This window comes from Triturus cristatus, chromosome 4_1 (genome assembly GCF_964204655.1).
Source record: "Triturus cristatus chromosome 4_1, aTriCri1.1, whole genome shotgun sequence".
Taxonomy (NCBI): Eukaryota; Metazoa; Chordata; class Amphibia; order Caudata; family Salamandridae; genus Triturus; species Triturus cristatus.
Genome location: NC_140585.1, coordinates 973,512,806 through 973,526,628, shown reverse-complemented (window position 1 = coordinate 973,526,628; position 13,823 = coordinate 973,512,806). Strand labels below are relative to the sequence as shown.

At 41.7% G+C, this 13,823-nt stretch overlaps 1 protein-coding gene across 5 annotated transcripts in view; it reads right to left on the bottom strand.

The window, feature by feature from the left end:
- OSBPL8 (oxysterol binding protein like 8) overlaps positions 1–13,823 on the bottom strand; it is a 939,874-nt gene that overhangs the window by 341,180 nt on the left and 584,871 nt on the right. For 2 of the 5 annotated variants that reach the window (XM_085653860.1, XM_085653862.1), the window contains exon 2: positions 10,485–10,642. The exons of the other annotated variants lie outside the window; for them this stretch is intronic. In XM_085653860.1, coding sequence (XP_085509986.1) covers positions 10,485–10,629 — 145 coding nt within the window. In that variant the 5' untranslated portion in view covers positions 10,630–10,642. The remainder of the gene's footprint in view (positions 1–10,484; positions 10,643–13,823) is intronic. 5 annotated transcript variants of the gene reach the window in all.

Here is a 13,823-nt window from a genome sequence, read left to right as displayed (position 1 = left end):
TACATTAAACACCAACGGATATCTAGGCACGTGCCCATGTTAAATAGTTGTAATACAGCGATCTAGAACAATTTTGGTAAGCTAAGCACATTTATTTTAAGAACTTCACTAAAGTTTTTTAGGCACGGCAGATGATTGAACAATGTAGAACGTAGGGGTGCACATGCCTCTAAAGTAGTATCTGTTAATGAGCTATGTAGGAATGTCCCATAGGGCCTGACAGAACGTGTCTTTACATTGAGAAATGTAGACCTGTCAACCTCTTGACTTAACGCAGGTCATGTGATCTTTAAGAGGGCAATCCAATTAAGGTGAATAGAAAACTATCCACAGGTGTAGCATGCTGAATTAATTCAGATCCTCAAACCCTAAAGGACGGTGTCACAAACGTATTTTGTAATCAGAGATGTCCTCAATTATTTCATTTGAGATGTCATCAGTGACGTCAGCAATGATATCATTTACCATGTCACAAGTAAAGTAGTATAGGTCATACGCAGCACATGGAGTGCAAGTTGTAGTTAGTTAAGTGAAGTATAACTGGTTAATTTAAGAGTTTTTGGGGTTCGAAACAATATTTACCTTATGTCAACACCCAACTATAATGTCACTTTACCATTTTGTTCTCAGTGACTATACTATATTCTATTATTTTTAAAGCCTGGACCCAGATAATGAACAATGGAGTGCTTTGCAAGGGGAAGTCCCCAGTGTGGATATACAAGCCATAGCAGTGAAAATAAATGTTAAGCAATAACACTTTATTTGGAGCAAATGTACTAATATACACATTTTCACACATGTCCATAGTACAGCAAAATTAAAACTGACATGGGAAAATACATTGTTTGTCTCACAGATTGCATGTAACAAGGACTTTACTCAGGGTAACAACTCTCCTAATAGTCACAAGATCTCTTTAATTTAAGTTCACCATACTACATAAATTGAACACCTTTTTATCCTGTTTAAAGTTAAAAACCCTTTGTTAAAACATGTACACATCACAAGTGCCATATCATAAACCATAGATGCAGAGTATAATATTCCATTTAATACCACTGTTGATGGAGGAGAGGGGGGGGGATAATGACACACTCAAGGCTCCTCCCTACACTTAATGGCAATAGCATATTACAATCAGGATATCTATATATAGATCTGTTTTTAGCCATAGCAGCAGTGCCCAGCAATTAAAGGTCTGTAAGGGCGCTCATAGCTGTTTTTAACACACTCACTGGACCCACTCTACTCACCACACTCCTGTCCTACCACCTCATCACATAGGGCCTCAAGGCTTACAACACATAATATCCCCGGCAAAGAGACGCCATGTGGGGCCTGTTGGGCATTGCAGCGCCGGCCCAATGAGGAGCTGCCCTATGATGACGCATGACACCTCTCAGGGTGTGTGAGGGCCCTTGCTCCTTGTTGGAACTCTCCCCTCTCTCTGTTCCTTCTCTTGCCTGGCATTCTGTTTCCTTCTGATCTTTCCATCCCCTTCCTTAGGAACTGCATACACAATTGTTTGACATTTATAAACACAGTCAGCTGGAATTACTAATATCTCCATGAAAGTAATATAAGGGGTTCAAAGATTAAAGAAGAAAATAACTATATAGTAGGATAATGGGATACAAACTAAAAACACTTAGCCTAATTCGAAATTGCTTCCATTACTTCCATTTAAAATAATTGAAAATGAACCGAAGGCATAAACAGCTCAGATTCATAATAGTGATTACTGGACACAATTAAAGATACCGGCACGGAGCCGGGAGTATGAAGGATGTAACTTTGTGAGAGGACAAAGATACAAATGGTAAATTTTCCACTACCTAAGTAGTGTGTCACTCACCAGGCTTAATACCGGGGTGAAAATGGAGACGCACCTAATTTGAGAAATACACAAAATCACAAATGTATTAACAACTAAATGTAAAGATCATAAGTAATGTTGACACAAATTGTTGTTTGCCTGATTGAAATGCTATTTTGATAATTATCAGCAATGGTTGAACTACATATCCCACAATGCCTCATTATGGGCTAAGTGGTCAGTCAAGTATAAATTGAAAGTAAAAATGGACTCAACCAACCGTGACCATGTAGGTCGAAACGCGTTTGTGAGGTTGGCAACGAAATATAATTGCTTAAAAACTGAATACCTGGAGTGCCATGTATTTTCTGTTGGTGGCAAATCCCGCGTGATCCCGCCTGGTACGTGAGCACCGGCCAAGCTGCGCGCTGTCTGTGGGATCAATTGATGGAATATATGTAGATATTCCAATGAAATCATTTTTGAATGCGCATCCAAGGAAACAGCCACACCAACATAGTTTGTCGTTTATCGGGTATTTATTCGGCAAATAGAAACAGACGAGTTTCAATCTAGCAATCTTGTTCACTTATACAAATAAAATTACATTCCGGATTGTGTTTCCATAAGAAATGCCTTTTTTGCGTTGCTGAAAACATTGGCGCCTTTTAACGAATCTCCACAACAATTTCCCATAAAGTGCTACTTTTTGACTAGTTTGCGTATGAAAAGTTCCAGATGATCAGTCAAGTGGGGCAGAGGAAAAAGGAGGGTCCCAAAATGCATTTTCTCAATTCATTTTTCCATAGGATCTTTAGACACAGTTACAGCCCAAACCGCTGAATGGATTAACACCACATTTGGCAGAAAGTTAGATCGTGGTCAAGACAGAGTGCTTTTGTGATTTGGTGTAAAGCTGTTCAGTAGTTTTTGAGCAATTAATGCTCAGAAAACTTTGCACGTCTAGGGACACTGACCCTTCACAGATCAGACAGCTCTCCTGCCAAGATCTGACTGGCTGCCACCACATCAACCAGTAAATATAGCATCCATCTTAGGACTTCGCCCCGAGCCAGGGTAGGAATACTCTGCCCCCTAGGACTGGAGGTGGACCAAATCTTGCTTTAAATTTGACTGGAGATCCCCGAATCACACGCTTGTTTAATTAAAGCCCTCAGGGTGAGCCAGGCCCCTGAATGAGCTGCACTGTTTGGGGAGGGAGGGGTGTGTGCCCCCTCCCTGAGCCTAATAAAGGCGAGGGGGAATTGCAACCCCTAACCGAGCCGAATAAGGCCCCAAGGGCCCCATCCCCTGAGGCCAAAATGCTTAAAAATAGGGGAGGAGGGCACATGGCCCCCTCCTCGATCCTTGAAAGGCCACAGGGACCCTATCTCCCCGGGCAGAGTAATTATAGAAAGGAGGGGCATGCAGCCTCCCTCCGGAAGTCAACATTGGTCCGAGAGACCCCCTCTCCAGGGGCTGACATATATAAACAAGCATTTGCAATGCAATAGGTCTCGCATTTACGCGAGTTTGAGCTATTGACATTGCAAATAACAATGGCTTTTATTTTTGTTTTCAAAACATAAATAAAAGGCATTGTCATTTACAATGCCAATAGCTTAAACTTGCGAGACCTACTGCATTGCAAATGCTTTTTTTTTTTTTTACTTGAATTGGTGAACTCTATTTCATTTTGTTCTGGTTTTGAAAAGACTAAAATAAAATTAATTTTAAAAAAGAGAGAGAGCGTGCATGCGTGCGTGTCTTTTTCACTCTAATGGTTATGCTTACAATAAACTGATACATTGAAAAGGAGTATTATTGATTTTGGTACAAAAGCATGCATTATTTAGGTACAACTAGAATTTCACTTTGTAGTGAATGCTATATGCATGTCCAACATCCATGTCAAAGGGGCTACAGGAGAAAGTGAACTCTTTAAACTTTCTAAGAATCTCAGTACACAACATTCCACTAAGAGCGCCCTCATACAACACTCTTCAGTGGCCCAAACTCCTGCGTGGCATCTTCCAACAGCCTTGGCTTTGAAACCAGACGATAACTGTAGTTTTGTGCTTTCCATTAGAGATACGAGACTACAGACCCCAGCATGCAAAGCGATGTTGGCTAAAAAGCCAGGGCTGGCTGAATGCATCACAAGTGACATGGGGCAATTGGTCGGCGGTTCACCAAGTCCATAATAAGTTGAGGGGGGCATTTTAAAACCAGGTCTGGATCCCAGTCTAAAACTTCGGCACTCAGTCACCGGAGCGCTCAGACAAACCAAAATGTAATGCTAACGCGTCCACTAACACAGCGTCATGTTTTCCCCTTGTGAGTCACAACTTAGTATAAACTATTGTACCATTGACAGGTGAGCTACATGGAAACTAAATCCGTTGTTTTTTTGGGGGCTAGTTGTGAAGAGCCCATAGCGGTAAATGCGAGCGTGGTATGCTAATCGGTTGAATCTCGCCAAATTTCTGACACACAAAGCTCGCTCGGCGGGGAGTTCACACCTTCGCAGTCAGCAATTACACTGTCAGGAGAAGAGGCTTTGGCGGGCGAGCAGGATTTGTGGCAGTTTAACGTTTTATGGGCTTGTCTAGCGCATATCTTTACTCTCTGATTAAAGAGGTTTTGTAGGAACTTGGCCATAAAATACAGGGAGTGGTATTGGGGTGGGGGTACAAAGGTATATGGGGCGGATTGGAGATATCCCTTTGGAAAAGTTTGAATGCTGAGACAGGGAAAGGAGAGGTAAACTTTGTAAAATAAATTAAATGTGCATCTAGTTTCGAACCTCTCATTCGTTCAATGTAATATTTAATAATTGTGAGGGAGGGTTGTTTTTCGAATGTGAAGTAAACCCCAGACTTGCCAACTAAAAAAACCAGCGCAAACCGCCATCGCGCCATCTGTTTCCAATTAACGCGAACGAGATAATTGGAAACAGATTGCATTAATGCTTGCTCCCGAGCAGCCTAGGCCAGGGAACAAAGGCGGCGGGACAATCACCCACCGTGGACCAATTGTGTGCTGTCTTTCTTAAAAAGACGCATGCAAAGGCCAATTGAGGGTGATAAAAAAAAAAAAAAGCACACGCACGAGCGTGTGTTTAGAATTTAAAAGCCCTTACTAAAGCCTTGCTGAGCAGCGCATGCGCGCTAGCACAGGCGAGACCTAAAAAGGGGAGGGGGCCCGCGCATCGAGCCTTAAAAAGGCCCTGGGGAAACCCATTCCCCTGAGCAGACTCTTTTAAACAAGAAAGGGAGACGCATTACCCCCCTACCTGAATCTTTAATGGCCCCAGGGACCAATCCCCTGGAGCCAGCTCACTTGCTGTGTCCCGGGGAGCGCACACCCGCAACACAGTTTCCCTGCTGCCCTGGTGCGGCCATGGAAAAGTGGGTTTGCTTCAGACTGGTGGGAGCATTTTCAAATCTCCTGCCACACAAGAGCAGACACTAGGTCTGATCCCAGCCAGCGGGTGCTTTAAAAATGCTCACCCTGGTTGGGAGTAGACTTGTATTATGGTTCCTTGCCCACACTGCAGGGAAACAGAACATATTGTTGCCATCCGGAGAGAGTGGCATAAATAGCTGCTCCCTCCAGGCAGGAGCAATGCCAGCTCTCGCACCATGTGGTGAGCCGCCTAGCACCAAACATTGTGCTTGGTGGGTGCCCCAATGTCGTTTCTTGTCACCAAAGGCTGTCTGTGGCATGGGGAAGGCTGTCTATGAGCGGGTTGGCTGCAGGCCAGGCCCTGTGGTCAGCCCTCCACTGTGTCAGGTGGCTGCCTGTGAGGGATAGGCCACACGGCCTGGCCACTGTGGCCAAGCCCCCTGGCACACGTCTCAAGGCCCTGAAAAGGGTGGGGTTGACAACAGAGCCAGGGGGGTTGGGTTGGCCAGAGGACAGGGTCTGTGATTAACCCCCCATCGCACATGGTCAACGGTCGTGTGCAGCGTGGGGTTGGCTGCATGCGGGGTTGGCCGCAGGGACTGGCCACAGGCCAGCCTTGCAGCCGGTCATGGTGGGGGTTGGATTTATGCATGGTGCTAAAATATTACTTGATGTGAAAAAAAAACTGGAAATTCACTGGGAAAAAAACAAACGTTAAAGTTGGGTGAAATGTTCAGTAATAATGTAATTTTTTTTTTAACTCTAAAAACCGCAAAAATGTATAGTTATCTCGTTCCCTAAAGTAACTATAACTCGCTCCCTTGCCAAAAATGCAATTGAAATCTGTGATATAGGTTTTTGTCTAAATCCTCAGACATATTTAAATTTTGGCAAGAAATATGGATAACAAGCCTGGTGGTACAAGTATGCCTGAAGTCTTTACAATGAGATAATGCCGAAACATACTACTCTCCTATTGATCATCAATTGTTTTCCTATAGGAAAGAATATGTTTAATGGACATGACTATTTTGCATTAAGGAACAGCAACAGAAAGAAAAAGAAAAAGATGCAATCCCAGATGGAACCCGGTGACTAACTTAAAGGGTAACCTAAATGGGGACGGTCTGTTTTGATAGATATTTTTTTTTTTTTTTTTAAATCATAATTTCAAAACCGAAGATTGTGGGCCAACTGGAAAATGCGTTCCTATTCAAACTTAAGTGAAATAGCAAACAAAGTTCTGAACTCTACTAATCTTTGGAAGCTTTTCTTTTAATCCATGGCCAGGAGCCTCACTTTACCACAAGGCAAAAAATGTTACGTTGATTAATACAATGGCAAAAAAAGTAATTTATCTCAAAGGGGCATGAAGTTGCATATTAATGAATGAGCTAGGTGGATGGTACAGTATGGGACACCTTCAGCAGGCCAATTTGTTGTAGTATTGTAGACTGGTAGTGGCAATTTACCCTTTCAACAATATCTATGTAAGTGATCCTGAGTACCATAAACAGAAATGGGTAAAAAGGCAATATCAGGACAAGTACTCAATAAGCCCAGCTACTAACTTTGACAACCACTATATAACTGAAAGTGGGAGAGTCTATGAATTTCAACTGAAAGAGCCAGCCAATAACATGACTTTGCCAAGTGTGGTTATGAACTTGCAGATGAGCTTTGTAAAGATACCATTGTACATCAAAGACTCATGGACAGAATATATGACATTGAGAATTATCAAGGATCTAAGAGGCTCTTGAAAGAAAGGTATGCAAAGTGTTCCGTTGAAAGAAAACAAACAAACTGGTAGACTCTACATTTGACATTCGAAGAGCAGGCCTATGTTGAATTGGGGTTATTTATTGAAAGAAGTCTATTTTTGTAGCTTGTAGCCATTGGCTTTTTGAATCCTGTTTGAGCGAGGAAGAATGCACCTGTACACTCTTTAGAAATTCGGTTATTTTAGGACAATCTGAGTTAAAGGGCGGCAGAATAGTTGGGGCTCTATTTATAGCTTATATGAATAACTGAAAACACCATGCCAAAACGTCCCTAGACGGCTGGACATATCATCTCAGAAACAAATTCTTCCAAGAGAGCCTTCAGTTAGTTTACGCTACTCCATCATATTCCTGTTTAAGACGTTGAAGGTTAACCACAATATTATGCTTAGTTATGCCAAATATCAGTATATTATCAAATTACACAACTTCTTGCCTTTGTAGATGTGTGAGGTGCATCTGACATACTCACAGAACTCAAGCTCTGGACAATGTTACAGAACCGATTAGTAAAGCCAGATTTGACTACTCAGCCAGAAAGGTCTCAAATTCGCTTTCTGGGTACCAAGAATATCTGTGGTCACAGAGGAAGAGACTTGAAATATGTAGACACAGCTGACTCATTTTCGAATACTTGTTGTGATTCGTATTTCATGCAGTACTGAGAATGAACTATGGGTCCTTCCTTTCGCTCTTCAACACAATACTATGAGAAAGAGTACCGAAATCAAAGACAATATTATCAGGCAGTGGTTACATAATTGACCTATTAAGTGAGATGCTTAACAGCTTTTTGGTGTCTCGGAGTATCATCGTTTGGGTGGCATAATTAGTAAAATCTCTTTAGGTCTACTAATGGGCAAAAGGGAGATGGTAGCATCCACTGGCATAAACTGCATCAAATGAAGGCCCTGCATTCAAGACCAATACATGCTATGCATGGAGTACAGGAACTCTGGGAGACAGCTTTGGGCCGCACATCATTATACTGTGCCTAAGAAAAGAGAACTAAATCTTCCCGAGAGTAAATATTTGCCCTCTTACTACCTGCTGCGTCGCGCCAAGGTTACTGCCAACAATGGATTCTGGACAAGCATTCTAGAGAGAGGATATAGCGCTCTTATTTCTTTGAGATATTTTATATATGTTGTTGCGGTTCCATGAAACTCAGATGCATGTAAATTTCAACTTTTTACAGCACCCCCAGGAAGAAACAGCTGCCAGACCAGATTTTCCCTTTTGCACTTATTGTATCAGTGTCATCAGCGAGTAGGTTTGATTTATCTGCATTTTACTATTTGCGTATAGAGGACAGGGGATCACACTTGATTTGTAAGCCCTGATAAACTATATGGAAGGTCCTTGGCACTATGCAATTCTGTGGCCGGGATGTTTTCTGCACAATTGTGGATTTCCTTAATTTGCCACCTACGACATGATCTACTAAATAATTAGAAAATGTAATCAAAAACTATTCTATTTCTAGCTGAAATAATTCAGAAGTTACTAAGAAAAATTCCCCAACTTGCTACCGGTGCAGTGGCAGACCCTTTGACCCGGTTAACTTGTCATCTTTCAGCCACTGATAGTTGTATCCTGTTATACTAGAACTGAGGTACAAACCTGCCCATGTAATGTAAATAGTTTTTAAAAGGCCAAAATAATGATGGGTTAATGCAAAAAAACCCAAACAACAACAAAAAACGCATTATGCTGCATAATCTGCCACGAAATTCCAGTGATCCCAACAATGTGGTTAATCAGGGGTGATGTACATCCTACGGGTATATGAACGTTGAAAGATCCACAATATTAAGGAACATGGCTGATGGCCAACACTGCGGTATTAATAATGCAATATATATGCGGTTAAGAAACCCAGAATTTTGGTTTCTATTCATATCCAGATGGTGGCTATGAAGGCCTTAATCACCTGGTGCCTCCCTCGAATCACCCCAGCTGTAATACTTATGGGAGGGATAACATAAAATAGATTAGAGAGAGACACATGCCGAAAAGGGCTTAGAATGTGACCCTGCAATATGATGCAAGAGTTTAGACCGCAAAAATGGGGAAATTTTGGTGTTAAAAGAAATTATACAATAGATTTGAACAATGTTAATTATTCTGAGGAAAATGACATGTTATTTTACTAACGCTAGTATATATCTGAAATCCTTTTGTGAATTTGGAAAACAGCAAAGAAGTACAATTGGTATCACAGTTTATTTCTTAAAATAAAAAATCAATTTCAATAAAGATTTTGTAGGAGTCCACTGATTAAGTAAACATTGTTAAGTGCGAAGTACTACAGACAGAGCAGTGCAAAAGTGCACGATTGTAGAGGAAACGAAAACAATTTTGGTTGCATAAATTATATGTATAGAAGTGAAATAACAAACATTATACATTTTATAGGATGACGTCACGCCTCAAGAAGTGGCAAAGTATTATTGGGGAATAAGTGACTTGTCAAAATTTACAAACGGGCCGCAAATGCTACCAATGTTTATTAGTATCGAGGCTTTGTAGTTGCCAAAATCACAAGCCAAAAATCATGCACGTCGTTGATAAATGTATTCCATAAGCATACATGAAGGTTCTCTACCCATGACAGTTCAAGGAAGCTGGGATAAATGGATGGTTGAAGTGATTACGTATTATTGTCGAGGTGGAGAGCACAGGCGGCCCTACGCCACAGGAACAAGACAGAAATTTGGGGATGGAGATGCTATTTCAGAGTGACAGAATAGCAGCTCTGCACGGGAAATCTACATTTAAGAACATAGTAAGCTGTAGGGCAGACGCAATCCTGCACTAAGTGCACAATCATTTCCATATTTTGCAGTGGTTACTATGAGGATTGCTAAGCGTTTGTTTAATGTCATTCAAATTAAAATGGGCACATTTCTCCCATGCTTGCTTGAACAACACCAAAAGCAAATAGAAGAGGCACTTGCAACCAGCAACTGCTAAAATAATTTGTTATAACAAAAGTTAGCTTGTACTACTCTTTTATCCATTTACACTTGCAAAAGCATTCAGACGGACTGAATATGAGAACAACCCACGCAAAGTTATCGTTTATTGGATGCTCATGGTTTCCATTCAGATGTTCTCTGTACAGAAGGATCATGAAATGTACATCTCCCCATAACCAACTTTGACAATAGGATTACAGCCTCTTGAAATGAAAGCTAGTGAGACCATGAAGAACTTCTAACGTGGAATCTTCCATAAAAACGGATCACGTCATGGGAAAATGTATATTCTTTAAAATATTGTTGGAAAAAAACGCTAACTTTCAACAACTAGATTTATATATCTTCGTACCACACACTTCATTGGCATTTTTAGAACATCACAAATGTAAAGTTACCTAATGACATTAGAACTCTCAATTAACAACCTGAAATACGAGGTGTCTTGTCGCAGCTCAGGTAGAAGCGAAAAAAAACTAGTGAAAAACAAACCTGGCAGAGGAGGTGAAAGCTCGTTGTATCCTCCAAAAGAAGCATTGCGGACAAGTTTTCGGCCATCAGCTCGAGACGGATACACAATGGTTGTAACGCCAGCACACGAGGAAAATCTGCGGCGAGGGGGGCCCTCTTCCTTCATGGCCCAAGTGGGTCTAAAGTGGTTGGTTGGTGAAGTCAGAAGGCTGGTTAGAAAAGGCAGATGGGGCAAAAGCCTTCTATCCGACAAGCAATGTTACACCAGCAACACCCACAAGCAAAGGGACACACCTGAACAAGCAGTCAACTCTGTCCTGAAGGTAAATGCTGTTACACGACAGACGAGGGAGGACAGGTAGGTGAAGGCTGTGCTGCACCGTAGCTCCCTAATGAACAGCTCACGTGAAATGGCTTGTTTACCTCAACATCTGAGGCTCAGTCAATTGGCACATCATTGTCTTTTCACTTCTTGTCTGCTCGAGATTGAATATCTGGCACCAACATCAGACTCGCATGAGATTTACAGTAAATGCCTCTAAATGCTCATCCAGAGCCCAATGTCTGCAGTGCACGATCAGCACCATCTAAATAAGTGAATTTTCAGATTTAATCGATTTAAAAAATAAAAATAGTCACAGGCATGGGGTTTTTATAACAAAGTGCACTAAAGTTAAGTGTCGAGATGGGGTGCATTGTTTTATAAATGCCGATCTTCAACCCACAGTTTATGAGGACAAAAGTCTGGCTCAGCAACTATAAGGAGCTGCCAGAGAGACGAACAGAAATGCCACATATAAATTCATCAGCGTTACCCACTCACTTTGCGTTAGAAATCCTTCCATTGTAAACACACGAGATGCTGGCAGAAGGAAGAATGTTCCACTTCCCGTTGAGAGAGTATGGCTATGGTGACGCGTTTGATTTGCGCTCGGTTCCGCAGTACTGTTTCTTAATTTCAACCGTTGGAGCGGAGTTTGCAATGCTGAGGTTTATGTGTACAAGCCTGCGCGATAAAAACGCCCCGGATGAGCTCTATAAAGCACCGGCACACATGCCGTTTGGTGCACGAGCGCTGAGAAGGCTCGACAGCAAGACTTCCACTAACATTGTGGCTGGACTGTGAAACGTTTGGGTACTTGGTGCACGTCCTGCATCTGTATTGATTGTATATGTAGCTAACCCCAGGTGACCCCCTGTTCAGGCGACTGTGCCTTAGTAACAGAATCCCTCAGGGCTTACAGGACCAGGATAGCATAATCATGTTCCTGTGTTTATGGTATACCTTCAACATTTCAATCAACCCACACTCAAATATATGTGGAATACATTTTCCTCTTTGTGGTCGCAGGAACTTGTCCTAATCAACTTCCTTATTTCGCAACGGGGGCTCGAACTGCTCTGATACAGTGCAGTTTTAGATGTGGCGTGACTGCACAGCTGTCTGCAGAGATCTGTTACCATTCCTTTAAAATAACCATAGAGTAGGCTTTAGGTCTGGTTTGCCAAATCCGCTGTTTGGAAGACCCATGGTTACCAATTTTTTAAGTAAGATAATGTGGGCTTTAGCTTAGTATTCCCCTCACTCCACTTTACTGGCTGTTTTGGTGCAGCATTCTACCTTTTATGCAATACTTGCACCGCAATGCACGGGGAGGATTTTACATCTTAAAAGTAAACTGAATCATTACATTTAAAAAGTAATATCTGAATTTTTATTTGAATGGAAAACAGTGGTGTTTTTTTTCACTTCAGCTAGCTCTTTTGAATATTTTGGTCAGGTCTCAAAATGCAAGCCTTGCCTATTGGCTTTGTCAATGCTGGCTTCACTCGGTGTGTACAAAACAAAAATCAACCAGGCCAGACACTGTAATTGAGTCTACCACTTTGCCTAAGGATGTCACGATTAATCAAATGGCAAGCACAACTGAATAGGCATGTGTAAGCACAAACTTGAGATCTGATTATGACAAAGACCTATTGGACCTGTTAATAAACTCTGCGGTGAAAATGGTCCTTGCCAACTGGAAGGACTCGAGTAAGACATCATAAAAAATGGATAAACTGGATCATCCACCTCAGAGGGGCAGACAACCTCCATGGAAACCATCATCCAGGACTATGTGGAACTCTCTAGACGCGTATCTAGACTCTTACGTACCTCCATGAACAAGGCGTCTACTACGGTTCATATCCTGGGATCTATATGTCGTTCCACCTGAAATAATTGTATTTAAGTGTAATGTGCATTGTTACCTGTACTAGGCTGTTATACTATGTAAAGTCTGCCAATATCGGGTGTCCTTGTGCCAGCGTATGCATAGAAATGCAAAAGCGTTGTTATAGCTTGCCTAGCGGTTGCTCTTCCTTCCCCTCCATTCTCTTCTCTCTCCTGTTTCCTTTCTTTTTTCTGTCCTCTTTTCTCCTGTCATTGTTCGCTGAGATTAGTCTCATGGTATCCATAAAGGAGCATTACCCTCAATCGATGATTTCACATGTAAAACTTTGCCTAGGATACATTATGGTTACTCTGATATATGCTTTCTGTATACCTTGTGAAAATCAAAGTATTTTGAAATGAAAACAATGTATCATAAATATCACTCAATTAGAGCATTAGGAAAAGTTCCTTTTATTGCAATGTCCATGTATATTCACACAGACAATTCAAGTAAATCCAATTCCACTGGAGTTTTATATGTGTGTTCAAATACAACTTTATTGATTTTTTTGTATGATACAAATTGCAATCACCCCAGCCAAAGCGTTTAGTCTTAGGACTTCATCAGGGTTGGATAGTCCATTAATCAGTTATCACCCCGTGGTGTACGGCATCATCCCATGCCAAGTGTCAAATCTTAATGTTGGGTGGTATAGTACCCCCCATTTCATCTTCATCTGTGTCACAGCCCCGAAAACACAGGTAGGCCGTCTGCACTAAAAAAACTAATAAAGTTGGATTTGAACAAACATACAAGACCCCGAGGAATTGGATTTGCTTGAGCTGTTTGTATGGATATACACGGACATTGCAATACATGGAACTTTACCGAATGGTCTAGTTGAGTGATATTTGATACATTCTACGCTGGTTTTCAGTTGTTGTGCTTGTAATCTAATTAACTACCCGTACAGGCACTAATGAAACAGCAACTCGGGCCTGGATTGCAGCCACAGCTGCTCGCCTCTCTGCAGGATTTCAGCCACAGTAAAAGAAGTATCTGCCTGAAGGTCAGCCCTCTGACTACTGTGCCTAGCGACTCGCATAACAGCAACAACACACTCCAAATGCCAGTTGGAACGGGCACTCATTGAGCCACGCTCCCACACAGGAATAAGTACTTCTCTATAAAAAGCTTT